The 21,892-nt window shown below is 35.7% G+C and overlaps 1 protein-coding gene across 4 annotated transcripts in view; it reads left to right on the forward strand.

Annotated features, from left to right (window-relative positions):
- Positions 1-21,892, forward strand: part of LOC138704980 (cyclic nucleotide-gated cation channel-like) — a 243,035-nt gene that overhangs the window by 156,972 nt on the left and 64,171 nt on the right. For all 4 annotated transcript variants that reach the window (XM_069833485.1, XM_069833489.1, XM_069833487.1 and 1 more), the window contains exon 4: positions 11,162-11,329. In XM_069833485.1, coding sequence (XP_069689586.1) covers positions 11,162-11,329 — 168 coding nt within the window. The remainder of the gene's footprint in view (positions 1-11,161; positions 11,330-21,892) is intronic.

Here is a 21,892-nt window from a genome sequence, read left to right on the forward strand (position 1 = left end):
GCACAACACACAGAAGACTTAATGTCTGAGTTATTGAGATGACAGAAGCTTTTATTTCTGTGCGTAGTGTCGATATAGTCATGAAAGTTCAAATATCGATTTAACTACACGATTTATGAATGTATTTATCTATTATTTACGTCATATTACCGTATTTTTTGCAGTTTTCGAAGTGAATTTCGGAATGATGCTAGCAACAAACCAAATAGCCTGAATTTAAATAACTCAGATATTCGTTATCTTGTGTATCAGTGCTCTGGTCTCCGATGATGTGCAGTGTCTTACATCTGAGACTTAAGAATATTCCATTGTCTCATTCCTTTTTTGGGGAACTGTACGTTATTATTAAGTTATTACGTTATTTCAAAATTATCTACATAATAATGTAATATTTATATATTCATATAGACCTATGAGGCCTCGCCAACCTCACTGTAATATTGTTTGTGTGTGAAGAGACAATATAGGGACTAATATTGCTTGAAAACACTGTCTCGATTGGATGCTTTAATAAAACCCTCTTTCCCTGCAGCTATTGGTTTAAGCCTATTCACGTCTTGAAAACTGACCATACAGCTTCGGTCATCAAGTGATCATTGTGTTAAATAAATCATTTTGTTATGTAACAGTTGTAACCCCTTGCAAATGTTAAATATATGAAGTAGCCTCAATGTTATCAGCTGCATTTTATCATTATGACTACCGGTACCAATCAATAGCAAAAATATCGTTAAATCATTAAATATTTTGGCAATTGAATGGTTTGTTTGTTTTCTCAAAATGCACTGGTAATTTTATTGGTCACGTAGTTTCCATTTGCATCAATGGTGTCATTTTCTAGATTTAAATGTTACTGTCACAAGCCCTCTTAAATACTGTCGATAATGTCTAAATGTAATTTAGGTACTTAGTGTTTCCCCAATGTCGATTATTATGGGAGGGAAACTTTGTGTACTTCTCTACAGCTTCATACAATGCTGGATGCTACAACTTACTTAGGATATTAGCAGCGACAAATGCATTACCATATGTTCTGGAAGAATTTATTGTGAATTGATAGACTCATACTTCACATTCGCACTGGTATGCTACATCATAAAGTTTGCAGAAGGTTCTTTTGGGATGCACATTTAACGTAGGCCTACTAGGGAGAGTCAGTACGGTAAGTTATGAAGTAGAGACCTACATTTTTTAGTGAAGCATCTGAAGGTATCACCCCTAGATGGCATATTATCCAGGTGTCAATCGATGTGTGCTCAAGCGAAACAAGGAAACAGTAGTTGCAAGATGACAGCACCTCTGTATGAAGTACCATTGGCGACTTGATCCAAGAATTAATACATTCTTTGTCTCGTGTTGGTACTGATGCACACAAGATTCATTATCTGTGACTAATTGGGCTACTATGTCGTTCACGTCATCCTGTCTGCTCGGATTAAGTCGCCAACCTGTTGCACATTTGCCTCCGTAACAATATTCACTGGCTGACCAACTATGTGTTCGACATTTCCCATCATTCAAAGAAATTCTGCATCCAAATATAGACACCTTCACGTGACAGAAAATGCTCACTATGCATGGGCATCATTCCTTAATGGGTATCCTTTGCTGCCAGATCTTTGATCCAGAAAAATCAAAACAGAGTGCAGCTCGACTACGATACATTCGTTCATAGGTTCCACCATCTTGAAATTACTACTGCTTTGTTTTGCTTGTGCCACTTGTGCTCACATCGATCACTTTGACACCTGGATAATAGTGCCATCTAGTAATGATAGCTTTAGGCATCTAAGAAATGGAAGTCACTACTTCAGTTTGTAACATACTTACAGACTCTTTGGTATTTTGTAGTATGAATGTCTTGTCTCTTACTGTATTGTATAAAATAACATAGTTCCCTCAGTTTTAAGCACATATCCATACTCCCTCACATACCTATTCAAATTAATAGATGAACAGTTTCCAGGAGCATTTTAGCTAACCACTGTAGGATGACAAGTGGAAAGCAAGATTCCTGTTAACAGGCAATTCAAATTATTTTTCGTTCTTGAAGGTGTAAGAAAGTGATGAACGAACAAACAACTGAGCAATTCGTGACAGCATTCTTAGTACAATGTTTATAAATTGTGCAACAGTCCTTCCTCCTTGATGTGAGGAATTGCAGCCTAAGGTGACACACTACTGGGTTTTCGTAATTTATACCATTTTCGTTATATATTCTACAATATTTTATATCGGTTAGAATTGGTTAAATACATAATTATACAGTGTTTTTTTTTTAAGTTTTATGTTGAAAAATGTGCCCAGAATACTTTTTACATTTTTATTCAAAAATAAGTTATAGACTACAGTAGTCTTATACATCTTAACACTATATCACTTCAGAATATGTACTGTATTATAAATATTCCGACTATTCTTAGTAAAAATTTATCTGGGCCTTACATGAAGATAATTTCCTAAAATTTTTAAATGAAGCAAAGACTCCTTATAATGAAATGACGCATTGGTTATTTTCTGGCCAATATACTTCATTAGTAAAACATTTTAACCCTGAACATTTAATTTTTTTTTTTCAACTTCATTGCCCGACATAAAAATATTACAGCTTTCTTAAGGGGAGACATAATACCTGTGAGTACATTTAAGTATTAAAAAATTGGTGAAATTCAATTTTTTTCTCAGCAATGAATAACTTAAATTTTACTATTTTTATAGGCACTTGATCAGTAATTGAGACTCGTTCAGACATGGCTTCTTGTAAATAATTCTGTTATTCTAACACAAAATATTTCAGTATCTTAATTTTATTATTCTAGGTTTAATTTGTACTTCAGTAAACAAAATTATTTCTTTGTTCTTAACTTCTACTAAACATTGTCTAGCCTTTACCAATCAGGTAATCTTTTCGTACTAGTACTTCGATTTTAATTGTAATTGTAAATTTAATATTAATTGTGATTGTATTCTTCATATTGTAGTTGTAATCTCCTGGTAGATGGGAAGAGAAGGCCTAATGGCCTTATTTCTACCTGGTTAAATAAATAAACTACTACTACTAACTACCGGTACTAAATCTGTAAGCTTGAAATTTCATATTCTCAATACCGGTATACGCCATTTCTGCAATTGTATACTATTGTCAGATTTAGTATAGCTGTTACTGCTATTGGTAACTAGCAATTTAAAATGGCAGTTGCATTTTTTGCATTGAAATATCATTTCCCTGATGATTTCAACAAATGTCAGTATTTCTGAGTGATTGTTTTTTTTTTTTTCTATTTATTCCTGAATGTCCTCCTAGATCATATATGTCGCCTGCTTAGAACCATGTTGTTCTAACTCCACTTTAAAAAGACTCGTTTTTTGTATCCATTATGTTCTAACTCCTTTTCTGTATCAGTTTCACAGATAAAATTGTACATTTTGTGATCAGAAAGTGTTCAAAATAACTGTTCCATATTGTTCCAACTCCATTTTCCAAGCTCTGTTTAATTCCACATTATTATAACTCCACCATTCAATGACCAACCAATGATGGAATGGTGTGAGCTAAGACTGGCAGTGAGAAGCAAGCTAGGGCAGAAGGCTTTTCCTGAACTTACATGAGAAAGTTTATGTGATACTGCGTGCGTTTACTAATAAACAGCTTAATGCCACTTGCACTGATACATTTTTTGGAAGAGGATGACCATGAAGTACAAAAAATAGAACACAAGTATCAAGAACCAGGGCATAGTGCAGTGCAGGAAGTAGACACAATGCACAGGGTAATTGAATCGGTCATTGCAGAAAGGGGATAAGTCATGAAAAACGCGAAAATGAGTTAAGAGTGCCATTGCTTTCTCCAGACCTAGACACACATTTCCATACAGAAATGGGACAAATTTGCTCATTCTCAACGCAAAGCAGAGTACCATAAGCAGCGCAGTCATTGCAGAAAGGGGACAAGTCAGCGACTTACCTTCTTTCTGCACTGACTGACGACGTGACGCAACTGAGTGCCGCGGATCTAATAAGTTATGTGCCCATCAGCTGATAAGGAAAATGACAGATAAGCTAGAAGTAGTAAGTGACCCAGGGGAAGAAAACTGTGTTATTAGTCGTAAACGTAAACGCAATGAAATTAACTACCGCAGAAATGTAAATAAGAAAAATAAACTGAAAGCATTGGAACGTCAATTCCATTGGGAAGTCTGTAGCAGCCCGTAAGACGAGAACAATGTGGGTAAGAAAATACTCATTGTTTGTTTAGACGCAACTTTGGGTCATCAATTTTCAACATTCACAATTTCAAAGACCATACGGTGCACTTCTATTCCTATCATGAAGGTATAGGCCACAAATCTTCAAATGGTGTGTTCCTTCTGAACTACATTGAAAATAATGTCCCTCCATCGGAAAAGGAATTATTGTATCTTTTCTCTAATAACTGTAGAGGGCAAAATAAGAATCATACCTTAATTCGATTGTTGCCTGCACTGACCCAAATGGGGAGATTCAACAAAATCACTCATTATTTTCCACAACGAGGCCCTGTGACCGCAACTTTGGTGTAATGAAGTGCTAACTAAGGAAGACAGACAGGATATATGTACTAGACCAATACAATACCTTGATCCACCAGGGAAACACAAACAACAGATTTTCTGTAGAATCAGTTACTGCTGATGACATTTTGAATTTTAAATACTGGTGACCAGAGTATTACAAGAAAATCACCTGCTCATTAGACACACTGAGGAAGAAAGAAAAAGATAAGAATATGTTTTTTCAGCACAATTCAGTGAATTTTCTTACTCTAAAGATGATCCAGGGTGTGTGACTACCAGTTTGTTCATTGGTAGTGAAATGAGGAAACACAGATTCTGTATGAAAAAACCGGGTTCTGGACGCATAGTAATGCCTACACAAAAGCATACAAATGGAAAATTCACATTAATACGAAAAAAACTTGGAGACGTATCGAAAGTGAGGCAATATATTCCATTGGAACACACGTTCTTTTACGAAGAGATCCTGAACTGGCCACCTTGTGACAAGGAATCTACAAATGACGTGGCTTCCAACGTCTAACAATACACTCTATAACAATTGAAACAAATGATTTTGTGTAGTACTTTAGTGTGTGCTCTCCTATATGCAGTTTTTAAGTATTAGTTTAAAAGTAGAGTTTTGATTTAAAACTGTGATATAAAATCACATATTGGTTCATTCCTGTAGTAGGAATAATGATTAAAATGCAAAAATAATTATGTAAATGGTGACAGTAATGTAGTAATTACACAAAGAAACATCGTTATCATTGTAATTACAAACATTTAGTTTGTTTTCAAATATTACATTAGCCCAAAATTGTAAATTATATATACATTTTTTTTATATTTAACAATTCCTTGCAGAAAGGGGATAAGTCATGGTTCGATTAAACAACTTTAAACAAAAGTGTTTGAGATGCCAGATGTCTAACATGATGTATTATACTTCACTATTCATAAACAAGGTAAGAAAAAATATTTATAATGATTACTCCAGTATTGGAAGAAGAAAACAGTTCTTATTGATTATCTCAAAAGTAAGATTTTATGACTTATCCCCTTTCTGCAATGACCGATTCAATTGATCGTCATATCAGACGACTTCAACTTCATTCTCCTTTAGCAATAATAAGGGCCCTGATTTCGTGTAGAACTAACAAGCAATACAAAGTACATCAAATGAGATTTAATAGTTCTTATGACTTCAAGATTGTAGCTAAACTAAGTAACTTGAACAGCATTTCATACAGTAAAGTGAAGCATATTGTATAAACAAAAGGCTGTAAAGATATTGTGTACAAGTTTTGATTCTCTGATAAGATGTTTAAGATTACAAAGTTTCTGAAACCTATTACAACAAGAGCAAGGCAAAAACAGTGTCGAGTTGATAATATATTGCCTGCACCGAAGCAAATAACAGTCAAACCAGTCATAGAAGCAAGTAAAGTTCAAGATATAAAGTCCCTATACAAATATTTTTCAGGCGTGGACAAAATTTTTTGGGATTCAGTGTTAAAAAGGTAACAATGTATGCACTTATCTCTTCAAAATGTAACCTGAAAGGAGTTAGAACATTGAATTGTCAAAATCTGTTAACATGTTTGTTGTAACTCCAAACGTTTTTTCTATTTTTTGTAAAATCAATTTATAAATAAGACAACTGAAGAATAAAATAAACTTTCCCATGCTCTGTTTATTGCTTTGCAAACCCCCTTTCCTCAAAATAGTCGTATTACTATGATTTGGGCAGTCTCTAAAACTTCATTGTGCTCCCCTGAAAAATTTATAAAAATGGATTTAGAACAACTTGGTTCTAAGCAGGCGATGTAACAGATATATCATCGCTATGTTAAAATCGTTTGCACTTTGAAGAGAACAACCACCAGGATTGCCACCCGTCCGCTGTAAACGAACACAAGATGGCAGTACAGTCACTAATGCAATTCAAATGGGAATTATGACGTGACTGCTTATGTAACAACTAGATGGCAGCGTAGTAAACCTGACAAAAGTTGTTAACGTCAAAAAGTCTATAAGGCCGACCTATCTGGGGTATATATGATCTAAGATGTTATATGAACAACATGACATAGAATCTTTTAAATATCTTCAATAGAAATATTTGTTATTTTAATTTCTATTTTAAAGTCAAATTCTTTAAAATTTTATTAGGTAAAAAATATTTTTTAAATAAAGTACAAGTGCTAAACCAGTTCTAGGCAGGTTTGTTCACAAGTTTAAAATAAAATTTCACGCAAATTTCCATTGCAATATCTTAAAATCCGTTTGAGTTATCAGGAAAACCATTTTAAAAAACAAAGGTAAGGGTGGCATTTTGTATTTATAATAACTCGTAATGGTAATAGTTTCACTAAATCTAAAAATACTATACAATTGCAAAAGTAAGTTAGTTGTATTCTACAGTACATATAAAATTTCAAGGTTACAGATTTATTCATTGCTGATTAAAAACATACTGAATTTCACCAATTTCTCAGTATGTAGAAGTGCTTAAAGGTGTAGACTATGTCCCGCTTAATAATAATAATAATAATAATAATAATAATAATAATAATAATAATAATAATAATAATAATAATCATCATCATAATCATATACGAGGGTTGGAGCATAAGCCATGGCAACTATTTTTTTTTCAAGAATGCTGGTGTGGTCCGAAATTTGAAATATGCAAATTGAAGGGCAGGGTACTGCTTGCACTACTAATAGCGTAGGGTGTGGTAGGGATTAGACATCCATAAACGTTGCAGCATCATTTTACTCGAAAGGATACGGTATATGCCATGCTATTTGAAAGGGCAGTAGGCCTATGTGTACTAGTGGGGTGTGATAGGGTAGAATAGCAATCAAACATCCATAATGACACAGCATCATGCTACTCGTGTTTCCACGGTAATTGGAATAGAATTACAACACACAACCCAGAACCCCATCAGGTCACATCCATTGAGCATGGCAGTAGACTCACAACTGCATTATACTTACATGTAATCGCTCTGTGTGTTAACCATATCGCACTGCCATCCCCATAGGGCTGTGACAACATACTCATACTATGGATGTGTGACACATCAGTGGACTCACAACTGAATTCACATTGTTCTTTGTGAGATTGATAACCATACATTACACTAGCATCTAGCAATGTGACCACATAGGCTACTTTGGATGCCATACGATACACAACATACAACATCTCGTGATACCATCAATTAACTCTGAAAAAAATAGTTGCCATGACTTATACACCAACCCTCGTATGTACATTAATACAACATTTCATGCACAGACCCGATGTGAATATGTGTAGGTACGAGGTCCCATTACCCTAGGTAGGCCTATATCTATACAGGAGATATCTTATTTCAAGTAAGTTAAAATGTGAAAACTCTAATTTGTAGTAAAATTACTTTAAAGTTTGTGATATTATGTATCTGAATGTAATAAACACTTGTGTGAGATAAACTGAATTTCTAACTTAGAATAAATATATCAGGATGAAATCTTCACCACAGTAAGTTATTCTTCAAGAAACCGTAGATTTTTGGCACCATATTTAAAAAAATGAAGAAAATGACAAAATTTGGCCAAAATTCAGTAGCCTGTCCCCTTAAAACAAGGCCAGTGTAGTGGAGGCGTTAATTGACTGCAACTCTGAGCTGGACTTTCGAATTTAGAAGTTTTCTGAATGGGAATTTAACAACTACTGGTACCGGTATCTCACATTTTATTGTTATCCTAGTCTGCTAGTGGAGGCAAGAGTTATTTTGTTGTTATACACATATTTATTTTTACAGTAATATATAATTTTAGGAAAATTTTAATAATTGATAATTACGCAAAAATACGCATTTAGGCTACATATTACAAAATATACCAATATGTATAAAAAAAAGTAGTAAACTGGAGCAATACTACTCATTTATTAATATGTGGCATAAGTATATAACTTTTTTAAATAAATCCAAATAGGCCTTCAGTGATTACAAATAATGAATGAAAACAAATTCTGTGTTCGTTGGTCAGAAAGAATTAATTGAAATAATATAGGAAGTAACAGATGGAAAAACTATTTTGCGCAACTACTAAATGTACATAGGCCAAATAGAAATGATCGGAACGAAATTGAAATACAAACTGCTGAGCTATTTATACCCGAACCCACGCTTTCAGAAGTCGAAATTGCGATAGAAAATTTGAAAAAGTACAAGTCTCCAGGTATCGATCAAATTCCAGCAGAATTAATACAAGAGGGTGGAAGTGCATTATATAGCGAAATTTATAAACTTGTACTTGCTATTTGGGAAAAGGAAATTGTACCAGAACAATGGAAGGAGTCCATAATTGTACCCATCTTTAAAAAGGGGGACAAAACCAACTGTGGTAACTTTCGAGGAATATCACTTTTGTTGACGTCGTACAAAATTTTGTCCAATATTCTTTTGAGAAGATTAACTCCGTACGTAGATGAAATTATTGGGGATCATCAGTGCGATTTTAGGCGTAATAGATCGACTATTGATCAGATGTTTTGTATTCTACAGATAATGGAGAAAAAATGGGAGTATAAGGGTACAGTACATCAGTTATTCATAGATTTCAAAAAGGCATATGACTCGGTTAAGAGGGAAGTACTATATGATATTCTTATTGAATTTGGTATTCCCAAGAAACTAGTTCGATTAATTAAAATGGGTCTCAGTGAAACATACAGCAGAGTCCGTATAGGTCAGTTTCTATCTGATGCTTTTCCAATTCACTGCAGGCTAAAGCAGGGAGATGCACTATCACCTTTACTTTTTAACTTCGCTTTAGAATATGCCATTAGGAATGTTCAGGATAATGGGCAGGTTTTGGAATTGAACGGGTTACATCAGCTTCTTGTCTATGCGGATGACGTGGATATGTTAGGAGAAAATCCACAAACGATTAGGGAAAACACGGAAATTTTACTTGAAGCAAGTAAAGCGATCGGTTTGGAAGTAAATCCCGAAAAGACAAAGTATATGATTATGTCTCGTAACCAGAATATTGTACGAAATGGAAATATAAAAATTGGAGATTTATCCTTCGAAGAGGTGGAAAAATTCAAATATCTTGGAGCAACAGTAACAAATATAAATGACACTCGGGAGGAAATTAAACGCAGAATAAATATGGGAAATGGGTGTTATTATTCGGTTGAGAAGCTTTTATCATCCAGTCTGCTGTCAAAAAATCTGAAAGTTAGAATTTATAAAACAGTTATATTACCGGTTGTTCTGTATGGTTGTGAAACTTGGACTCTCACTCTGAGAGAAGAACATAGGTTAAGGGTGTTTGAGAATGAGGTGCTTAGGAAAATATTTGGGGCTAAGTGGGATGAAGTTACAGGAGAATGGAGAAAGTTACACAACGCAGAACTGCATGCATTGTATTCTTCACCTGACATAATTAAGAACATTAAATCCAGACGTTTGAGATGGGCAGGGCATGTAGCACGTATGGGCGAATCCAGAAATACATATAGAGTGTTAGTTGGGAGACCGGAGGGAAAAAGACCTTTAGGGAGGCCGAGACGTAGATGGGAAGATAATATTAAAATGGATTTGAGGGAGATGGGATATGATGATAGAGACTGGATTAATCTTGCACAGGATAGGGACCGATGGCGGGCTTATGTGAGGGCGGCAATGAACCTTCGGGTTCCTTAAAAGTCATTTGTAAGTAAGTAAGTAAGTAAGTAATATAGGAAGTAACAAAATTCAATTGAAAGAATGAAGGTGGTGTTAAAGGTGATAGCTAGAAACTGGCGCTGTAATTTGACAGAATGCTTGTAACGTGTATATGTGTAGATGTGTTTTCATTAGACTACAACGTGCCCACTACTGTTTAGACAACACATTCATATCCTGAAACTAATTCCTTTCATGTGTATCAAACATCTCAGGAATAGTTTCTTTTTTAAAAGCTGATAAGTTACAATCTTTTCTTTGAAATAATATCAATACCCCTGATTCGCTATGAATAAACATAATTCTTCACAAAATCCAAAACAAAAAATTGTGTGGCATCAGGTGTGAAGAATTTAAAGGTCATGTAATTTGCCCACCACAATCACACCAGTTGATGTCAAATGATTAAGAAAATCATGAACTTCTTTCGCCCAATGAAGTGGTGCATCATCCTGCTGGAACACCTCGACCTTAAATTGTTTTTATCTCTTGCAGCTGTAGTATGAAAATTAATTTTGATTCATGTCTGTAAAACTTTCTATTCCGGCCTTACATGCGTTCAAGGAATTGGAAAATCTATCAAACCATAGGTAGGATTCCTTAATTTGTTTCTTGATATTTCATAATTGCTCAGCAAGGTAAGATGCCTCCTTCTTTTAAAAAGAAAACTAGTGACCCCCTAATAACATTGAAGCACTCTTAAATTCTGTCATTATCTAATTGTGTAAATTGATTTTTCGTTGTTGAGTTAACATCATGTATGTTTGTATAAATGTGTCCTTATTGTAAGTTACGCAATAAAATATGTGTAAATTGCCTTCATATCTATGAATGTTGCTTCGTGCATGTACTATTACTGCATCAACAATATAATAGAGTTTCGTGCAGGGAACCGGCGCACAGCTTCTGTGAGGTCTGTGGGCTACAGCGACCTGTTCGTACTCTCAAAGAAGGATATGTGGGACGTTTTGAAGGAGTATCCAGCTGCTAGAGTACGCCTTGAAGCCATCGCCGTCAAGCGCCTTGAGAAGTATAAGAGAGCACCATTAGAGCGAGGTGAGTTCGTAATGATGATTGTTTTTGTGTTTATCGGTGAAAATAATAGCAAGAGGCTTAATGTTTATTTTGTATATCTGACTGATGAAGCTAAACAGAAATAAGAACAAATATAATAGGCCTATATAGGTAAATATATGCATTAAAGAAGAAGTTTTGAACCACTGCACTGATATATTGTTAATATTTGATAGTGTAACCTTACCTTAAGTTTATGACAAGAATAACTTATAAAAATGCAGACGGCTATTAAATATAATTTGAATAGAACGTTTATTTAAAAGAATCAAGAAAAAACATAGCCTACACCATAAAAAATGGTACCTTAAATATTAAAATGCTTTACACCTATTCATAATGATTTTGTGTCTCATTTTGGCTTTAGTATTCTGTTACACCGCTTCTGGCGACACAGCAAGCCCATATCCGCCATGGCATGTAGTCTCAGTCTATTCCATTTCTGAATGACAGCATATTTGAGATCTGTCAGAGTACCTGAGTGTTTCTTTTGTACCCTACAACCCTTTTCAACTAGTCTCAGTCATCTCCAGTAGGTTTCACAGCTGGTGAGTTCCAAGGGCCACTCTAGTCTAGAAATTTCAAACTTCCCGTTGAACTCTTCAACAACACCACATCAATTGTATCGGGCATTGTCGTCCATTAGTCCGAAGTCACCTCCATATTATTGGTGGAAAAATTCAACATCAGATTGTCGGATGGTCTTTTTTTTTACCACTGTGCTGCACCAATAATTCTATGGGCAGACACAAGGACCATCCTGCCTGCAACTATGGATGATACCGGCCCATAATATTACTGAACTATCCCTTGCTCAAAAGAACCTTGATACTAGAGCCTGCTACCTGTCCAGCAATGATCGCCATGCATCAAGGAGATGAGCACTTTGCCAGTGAAAATAACATTGCGCCAATCCTCCACAGTCCACTCTCGATTTCTTGCCCACAGAAATTTGCACTTTGCTGAGCTGGGTGGATGCAGATGTTCGCCACAGACGTCTCGATGGAGGCTATCATCGTCAAGACGATTCCTTATAGTCTGTGGACAGTAGTATTGAAACACGCCTTCCCTTTGAAATTAAATTCCATCAAAATTTAAAAAAAAAAAAGATAAAATAAATACGAGATGCAACAGCTCATGAAAAACAAAGGCTGACCAGCTGGTTGCTGACTTCACGTCTACATGCCTCAGCAGAGGTGAACGATCATCCAACCAGAACGAAGGTCTCGTGGTGAGCATGACAATCTCCAGCCATTATAGCTGGTTTTCATAATCAGATTTCACTATCTGCTGTAGCTTCTCAAATTCATCATGATGCTGGATAGGCACTAATCCCATACACTGACGGAAATTTCATGAAAAAATACCTTCCCCTAGAAGACTTGAGCCAGCACGCATTCCGTAATGTTAAGTCCTAGACATCATGCCTTAGACCATGACTCTACAGTGTGGCACACTTAAAAAATATATATTATTCCATAAATACACTTTGTAAGGCTGTTCCTAATCAACTTTCTAAATAAGTACTGTACTGGTATCAAAACAACTGAATCGCTTATGCTAATTTGTTGTAAAATCATGTTGCATGAGCCATACACTCATATTAATTTTGAGAACATTAGGTGCCTATATATAGTAGGTAACTATAAAAAATACCGATACTCATTGTTGTAAAATTTGTTTAATATGTTTTTTTTTTTTTTGTATTTATTTCTTATTTTCGTTTATCACACTCTTTTACTCCATATGGGTTCAATATTCACTTTTTATAAAGATTCTGAGTATACTGTAGAATGGGATACTTGCAACAGATGTGTGATTCAACAGCATGCTACACAAAACTGGAAATAGTTTTAAAAAAAGTCTATGTGCTCAAAGTTTAGTCCATATCAGTAGAATTATATACAAATTTTGTTTTCATCATCTTACGATGTTTGGTAACGTATACACGTCCGTTGATGTGACATATTAATGAATTTAAATACTATTATAGTCACAATCATGCCATGGTATGAAAGAAAAATTTCACAGCCTCGAGTGGGAATCGAACCTGCGACTTCCTGTTCTCCAGTCAGGCGCTCTACCACTGAGCTATCAAGTTTGTCTCGCGCCAAATGCTTGGAATTATCCTTTCATACTGGCGACTCTGTTATAGAGTGCTGTCCATAGCGTCTGATCTAGTCAGCACTGCTCATGGGTTGAAAGAAACTTTACAAATGTAATCACTAATCATCTTACGATGTTTGGTGACGTATACACGTCCGTTGATGTGACATATTAATGAATTTAAATACTATTATAGTCACAATCATGCCATGAAATTTTTCTTTCATACCATACTCTCATTAAATATGATCACATAGGCCTATAGCAAGAAAATTATCTTCACATTTTCTTGTAAATGCATAATGTCATAATGAGACATTAAGAAAATAGGTATATTACCTATATTATTTTTCATTATTTCGATATTGTGTGAACACTAACAAGCAACAGGGGCCGAATGGAACATGGGAACATGAAGCCCAATGTTCGTTATAAAATCAACATTCGAACACCTTATATCAGAATGAGTCAGGAACTCGTCATTATTTTCCATCAGATAGGAGTATTCATTGTTTTCCATTGAGATGGTAACTCGTCACTGTTTTCTATCAGATCGGACTCTGGTAATTATTGTCATCTGGTTGCGAAGTCGCCATTGCCTTTTCATTCATAGACAGGTTTATGTCCTGTAACTAAAGCAAATAAGTTACGTAATTTGAATTTCAATGCCAATAGATGAGTCAAAACGTTCTGTCTGGTAGGCAAATCCATAGTCATACTCAGGAGCTTATCTCTCTCTCTGCAAAATGCTTAATTTCATATCTGTGTGCGTTTCATGTATTTTTTGTGTAGGCCTATTCATTTGACTACATGTTTCATTACATGGATAATACTATATGTACAATGGTTTTCAACAGGGCTGGCTTTAAGCTGAGTGGACCAATTTATTCCAATTGGACCCTGCACTTAAGCATAAAGATTTATTCGGGATTTTGTGTAATTTTCAGAACTTGTTTATGGATACTATAGGAAAATGCGCAGCAGATCTGGAAGTGACATTGACATATGTGAGGGTAGAACAGAAACAAGAACAAGTGAATACCATAAAGTTCCTGATATAGATGTGATCGGTACATGCTTGTGGAGTGAGACACTAAAGCCAGTTCTTCCGGCAGAGATTAAGATCCCCATGAAAATAACTTCTGTTTCTTCCTTGCAATAGGTCTACTGGTACGGAATTTCCAAATTTATATATTCTCCTTCGAATCTTCCTCTCACTCCTGGTGACTCTAGCATCAGAGGAAAAGAGTTTTTCCAAATTTAAACTGATAAAAACTTATTTGATTTCAAGGAAAGGAACTAAAATCCAACAAAGATTTCATTCTTATATATTGTATCATCAGCGGTGGATTTTCAGGGGAGGCAAGGGAGGCCGTGCCTCCCCTATTATTTTACCAGAACACAGTCTGGCAGTAATCATTCCAGCTGAATTAAGATCACAGACAAGTTATAGCAAATGACGAACATTTTTCCTTTTATATTAATTTTACTATTCACTACGACTAAGATGTAAGTTACATAAAGTTGACCACATTCAGTTGGTGATGTCCGCTCGCTATACTCTAGATAGTACAAATAATTCGTACTGAAAAATAACAGATAGTGCTGTAACCTGTATAGTCAACATCTAGCAGGCTGCAGTGTCTATGCGAGAGCTACATGACTCTACTCCCCAGTAACCATGACAACAGCAGTTCAACCAATAAGATAGCTGGTTAGAGGAGTGTTTAAACTTGACTAGAACGCGCGAGGGGAGCCGAATTTGGAGACGTCCTACCCACTGCTGACAACTGTACTGCTTATAGTCACAGCTGGTTTCGATTGTATTGGGAAGTTCTCTCTCTTTCTCTCTTCTTAGTTTTTAGAAAATTGAGTCACGTGTTGTTAGTTTTCTCTCCCTGCATGAAAGTTCCCATTTATGTTGTTAGATTTTTCTCTTGTTTGCGGGTGTTCCTGTTATTTTATTCTTTCGTGTTACGAGATGTATTTATTTATACAGTTTATTAAATATATCGAGAGTTTAGAAACAAATACAGATTTGTCTCTAGCTTCTTCTAGTAGCAGTTGTTCAGTATGTTGTGACATAATTGATCGGTTTGCGAAGAAAGAGGATTGTCGAATTAATTTGCTGTAAAATTAGACTATGTAATAGCCTAGATCATATATGTAACAGATAGGTCGGCCTTATAGGCTTTGACGTTAACAACTTTTGTCAGGTTTACTATGCTGCCATCTAGTTGTTACATAAGGAATCACGTCATAATTCCCATTTGAATTGCATTAGCGACTGTACTGCCATCTCGTGTTCGTTCACGGCGTACGGGTGGCGATCCTGGCAGTTGTTCTCTTCAAAGTGCTGCCGATTTTAACATAGCAATGAGTTATCTGTTATATATATGATCTAGGGTAATAGTAATGAGCAAGCCCCGGATTCTTAGGTTCGAACCAATTTTGTTGCTACCTCGTTACTTTCGAAATATTGCTTTTCTTATTGGTTTTATGTAGCAAAGAGTGACATTCTTAAATTCAATATGATCTAAAAAGACCTAATTCGTAGGTTAGGACTTAAAGTGTCCCAAAGAGTGGCAATCTTTACCAAGCCATTGTAATATATTAACAGTATGTTGTTTATTTTTATTTTTTTTTTTTCCATAAAATCATATAAATTCCTAAACATAAGATTTAAAATCCCAAAACATAAACTGGAAAACCTAATTTTAGTTTCTTAAAACCTATAAATTCTGCACTTGGTAATGAGGTACGCCACAGGTCTTATATTTATATACTCTCATCAATCACGTCTTGGCCTCCTCAACTTTCAAACCCACCGTCCGCACTACTGCGTATTATTCAGAAAAATTATTAATAAAGAGAAATTATTAACGGACAATACGGTATCAAATATTAATAAAATAGTGAAAATAGGTCTTGATGCGAAATTAAAAAATTAAAAGAGTGATTTCTAATTCTTCAAACAACAGCAGTGACTATCTTCAGACTAGTAAATGGACATGACTGTTTGGCAGCGCACTATTCAGAATTGGAATTTGTACATCACCAAATATGTTCTCTGCACAGAAGATCATTAAACTATGAACTTGCAGCACATACGAAATTGAGAAGCCATAAACATTTCAGATAATAAAAGTGTCAGTCACTGGCATAGCTCAGGAGTTTTCCTGCTGATCCAGAGTTGCGCTCGGGCGTGGGTTCGATTCCCGCTCGGACTGATTACCTGGTTGGGTTTTTTCGAAAATTTCCCCAACCATAAGGCCAATGTCGAGTAATCTATGGCGAATCTCGGCCTCATCTCGCCAAATGCCATCTCGCTAATACTAATTCCATTGATGCTAATAAGTCAGTAGTTGATACAGCGTCGTTAAATAACCAACTAAAACATAATAAAATCATGGACATTTACTAGTATAGTAAATAAAATAATGAAGAAAATCCAATGTTGTGAGCATTTGATTAATTATTTGAGATCATTAATGCAGCAAGAACATTTGAACAGTTTGATAATTTTATACTGTCCATTGAATATGAAAATTACTTGGAGTTTTATTAAACTTAGACAAAATCCTAAAACTCTTTGCAGAGAAAAGAAACAAGAGAAACTTTTCCATATTAAAGGCAGTAGGCCTAAGAGTAATATGTCTCTTTATTATCTGCTCATATTAAGTGATATTTAGAATTATGTAATATAAATAAAAAAATAAAAATTATTTCCTAAAAATGCTGTTCTTATGTCTTGATTAAGAATTAATATTACAATTTCACTCATTCATTTCAGAGTGAATAAAATAGGTGATTTTCCAACTACTTAGACTGTCTGAAGACAATCAATATATTATGTTGTTTATTTACTTGTACATTTACTTTCCATTAAAACACATTCATTTGTAAATGCATATTTTGATTGATCTTTATTGTATAATATAGGCCTAGATATAAGTCCCACCCCATTGCATTGTGGTCGAAGGCATCATGCCTAGGACTCAAGTTAAGAAAATGCGCGCTGGTCAAGTCCTCATGGGGAAGGAATTTTCTCATGAAATTTCGGCCAATGTGTGGGACTGGTGCCCGCCCATTAACATGATGAATTTGGGGAACTATGATAGATTGCGAAATCTGGTTATGGATAACAACTTTAACGGCTGGGAGGATCATCGTGCTAACTACACCATATCTCCATACTAGTTGAATGATCGTTCATCTATGCTGGACATGAGGCCAGCAGCCAACTGGTCAGCTTTGGTCCTTCATGGGCTGTCATGCCAAGGATTTAATTTTTAAATTTTAATAGAGATGTAAGTCTACAATAAACTATATTCACCGGTATAAATTATGAAGAACTTGTCTGTGAACATGCGGCACCGAATACCGGTAATGTTTCCAATCGGGCCCTGCAACTCCTAAGGCAGGTCCTGGTTTACAGTTTCGTAAACTGTTCTGCAATATTACTGAAATTAGCTACATTTTCTTTATATAGATTCACATGTAATATTACTTACAATAAATTTGAAGGTTGTTAAAATATTATTTATATTTCTATATTAAAAAACACACTAAATTATATACAATTTATACAGATTCACAATTCATTTGATTAATACATTTCGAAAAGTATTTTAACTCCTCCATATTGTTGAAAAATATTGGTTGCTGCGCCTTTTGTAGTTTTATCCCATTTCTCTAGCCACACTGCATTGTTTCCCTACTCTGAGCCGCTGATAAAAGTGCATTTGAGAACTTAATGGGTGAAGCTGGGAGAATATTGTGAGTGTTTGATATTCTCGGAGCCTATAGTAATTGGGCGTAAGGGAGAAGAACTCCTATAGAGGAAAAGATACTAGGCCTAAGATGTTTTTACAATTGCTGATAGACTTAGAAAGAATAATACCTACGTGGAGCTCCTTGGAAATTTCTTATATGTGCATAGTCATCTGGCAGCTGAAGTGAGTGACTATCATTATCTCCTATTTCATCTCGAGATTGAATTCAAGCTTGTTCAACAGTTCGTGGAATTGTAGATTTTCCTTTCCTGGTGAATGATTAGGGGTTAATATAAGACAGTGTGACATCTTCAACGAGCATTGGAAAATAACTATGTGGGATGGGCAAAACAAGCTTTTTGGTTTATTTAGAAGACCCAAGTCATTACTTTTAGGATTTATATCCTCACTTGAATACAGGTCTTGCTGTCCACTACTGTTTACAAACTTCGAATTTGAATATGGATATTAGCATGTCTCATAATCAGCTTAGGACATTGTCAGGTACACACAAGTATGGATTGGATGTAGCATATCACTATACAGTATGCGCTGCTTGATCAGTAAGCAACCTTTTGACGGTGTAAAAAGTAACTTACAGAGTTCATAAGAAAAAAAATCATAATAGTTTGAAAGTAGGTGTGTGTGTGTGTGTGTGTGTGTGTGCGTGCGTGCGTGTGAGCGTGCGTGTAGTTTTCACGAGACAAATTTAACTTTGAGGTAACAGTTTAGTCGAGATCCTGAACTGCATTTCATAGCTAAGGTTTGAATAGCATCATTGGTAGCATAGCCATCTCTGAAATCAAATTAACTTCATGATAAAATACAAAATTATTTTCAAAATATTTAGCAATCCGTTTATAAGAACTTGAAAAATCTTTCCAAGAACTAGAATAGTGGATATTGGTCTATAATTGCCATAATCGTCTCTACTAATTTCTTATAATTCGGATGAATCAAGATTTTTCAAAATAAATATATTTGAAAATTTTATAACTTTTATATAAAGTTTTATTTTAATATAGTGCAAGCCGCCACTGTTACTGTGCACCCAAGCATCGAGCCATATCGGAAGAAGGTCACTAATGTCGCTCTGTTGTGATCAGTCTGTTTATAGTTAGGACATTGGTGCAGTACTGTCCAGGTCATATGTAAACTATAGCTAGCATGCTGCGAATTTCTTACTTTCTTACTCCAAACAACTCGCTATTATAAAGATAAGTAATCATGCTTCATTAATGCAGGGTTATTTTTTGCCTCTCACATTGCAACTAGTTTCTGTATGGTGGATGAGTCACACAATCTTGCTGTGACATGTACCCTGGTATCATTCGTACCTTTATCACTACTATGCATTAATCAGTCAATGGTTTGTGGGTACAAGATCAAGTCAGAACGTGTGTGTAGTTGCAATGCTATATCACCTGTTAAAATTAGTATTACCGGTATCCATACAGATGTCTCAATGTAGCGTTGAATAGGGTAAGTTATTTACATTTACAATAATTTTGTAAAGACAGATTCAAGAATACATAGGGCATTAGCTGTTAAATACTCATGTATTATGCTATGCTTTGCAGTGTCAAATGACATTAATGAGCAACTTAAATTTTCAAACAATGATTTTGTTTTATTTGTTGACTCATGCGTTAACTTATGCCTATAAAGCTTTATGTGGCCTATTTACGAGGGGGATCCAGGAAATAACGACCGTTTTGTTGTAATAATTAAAAAAAATATATTTATTTGAAAAAACAAAGTCTGTTACATAATTGAAGCTTCCTTTACTTCTCTACATAATCACCACCTACATTTAAACATTTGTCGTATCTGTTCACTAGCTTTAGAATTCCCGTGTTATACTCCTCTGCCGCCAGTTCATTAAGCTAGGTGTTCACTGTCTTCTTCAACTCTTCATCACTTCCAAAATGCGTACCACCCAGAAAGTCTTTCAGCTTAGTGAAAAGGTGAAAATCGCTAGGAGCAAGGTCTGGACTATAGGGCGGATGATCAAAGATTTCCCAACCGAATTGATCCAGCAATTCTCGAGTTGAAGCAGCAGTGTGCGGGCGGGCGTTGTCGTGAAGAAGCACAACGCCTCTCGAAAGCATTCCTCGCCTCTTGTTTTGGATGGCTCGCCGTAGTTTTCGTAAAGTCTCACAATAACGATTTGCATTGATCGTAGTGCCTTTTGGCATGAAATCCAGCAAAAGAACACCTTTGCGATCCCAAAAGACAGTAGCCATGACTTTTTGTGTTGAGAGAGTCTGTTTGAATTTTCTCGGTTTCTTGGGTGATGAGGGATGATGCCACTGACGTGATTGGCGCTTGGTCTCTGGGGTGTTGTGAGACACCCAGGTCTCATCACCAGTCACAATTTGTTCAAGAAAGGCGTCTCCATCTGTGTGATATCGCATCAAGAATGTCAATGCTGAGGCCATTCTCTGAGTTTTGTGTTGGTCACTCAGTTGCCGTGGAACCCATCATGCACAGATTTTGTGGTAGCCAAAATGTTGCGACACAATTTCACCAAGCAAAGAACGAGAAATGTCAGGAAAGGCAATATGCAATTCGTCGAATGATGTGCGCCTGTCTTGCAAGATTCTGTCGTTCACTTTAGTCTTCACATCTTCTGTGATGAGTGATGGGCGTCCGGGTCGAGTTTCATCGTGGACATTTGTTCGCCCATTGTTGAACATTTCGCACCATTTCCTCACATTTCTTTCATTCATTACAGTATCACCATACACTTCTTTCAATTGCCGGTAAATTTCTGCAGGTTTCAAATGTCGGGCATTCAAAAATCGAATCACACTCCTCACCTCACAGTCGGGGGGATTATCAATCACATCGTTCATTTTGAAATAACACAAAATGCACAATGGCGACTTGTTGCAACCAGTACTCACAACATTATGAGAACACATGTTAAGGAAGCCAGTTGACCTTCAAACAAGAAAGGGGAGTCAGCTGCATGGCAGTATGCGCGAACGGTCGTTATTTCCTGGATCCCCCTCGTATTTTACAGTGATAACGGATTAGTGAACTTATTGTTAACTGGGATAATTATTTATGGAATGATATATTCACATACTATTTAAAATGGCTGTACCCCCCTACAGTAATTGTGGATGGCTCTCCTTCCATACTGCTACCTTCCGATGACTCGTATGGATTTTCTGTTTCGACACAGTCACTGTCTCACTCGCTGCTATCATCCAAACCAACGCTGATAATCATTTTTTCAACTTCTTCTTCTAGTAATCTGTCCTTCGTCCAGTATTCTTTCGCTATATTCTTTGTGTGTTCAACGCATTTCTTCCATGCTTCAGTTGTGATGGTGGTAAAAGCATCACGTACTGTTTCCATCAACTTAGTTATAGACACGTCACCCACATTCTTTTCCGAAATTTTTCTTTTTTCTTGACTTCAAATGTACTCAATAAATTTAGATCCGGGTGGTAAGGGGGCAATCTCAAGGGTGTGAAACCTCCTCTGCACAGGATTTCATTGATTTCAAATTCTATCTTCAGATCATGATGCGTAACTAGTTCTAATAGTTCATATTTTGTCAAATCATCATCAAATGCGACATCATTTCTCCTAAGCCATTCTTGGATACCTCTTTTTAAGGACGATGATGAAGGAGGTTTATTTATATTTT

Source organism: Periplaneta americana, chromosome 8 (genome assembly GCF_040183065.1).
Source record: "Periplaneta americana isolate PAMFEO1 chromosome 8, P.americana_PAMFEO1_priV1, whole genome shotgun sequence".
In the NCBI taxonomy this organism is placed as follows: domain Eukaryota; kingdom Metazoa; phylum Arthropoda; class Insecta; order Blattodea; family Blattidae; genus Periplaneta; species Periplaneta americana.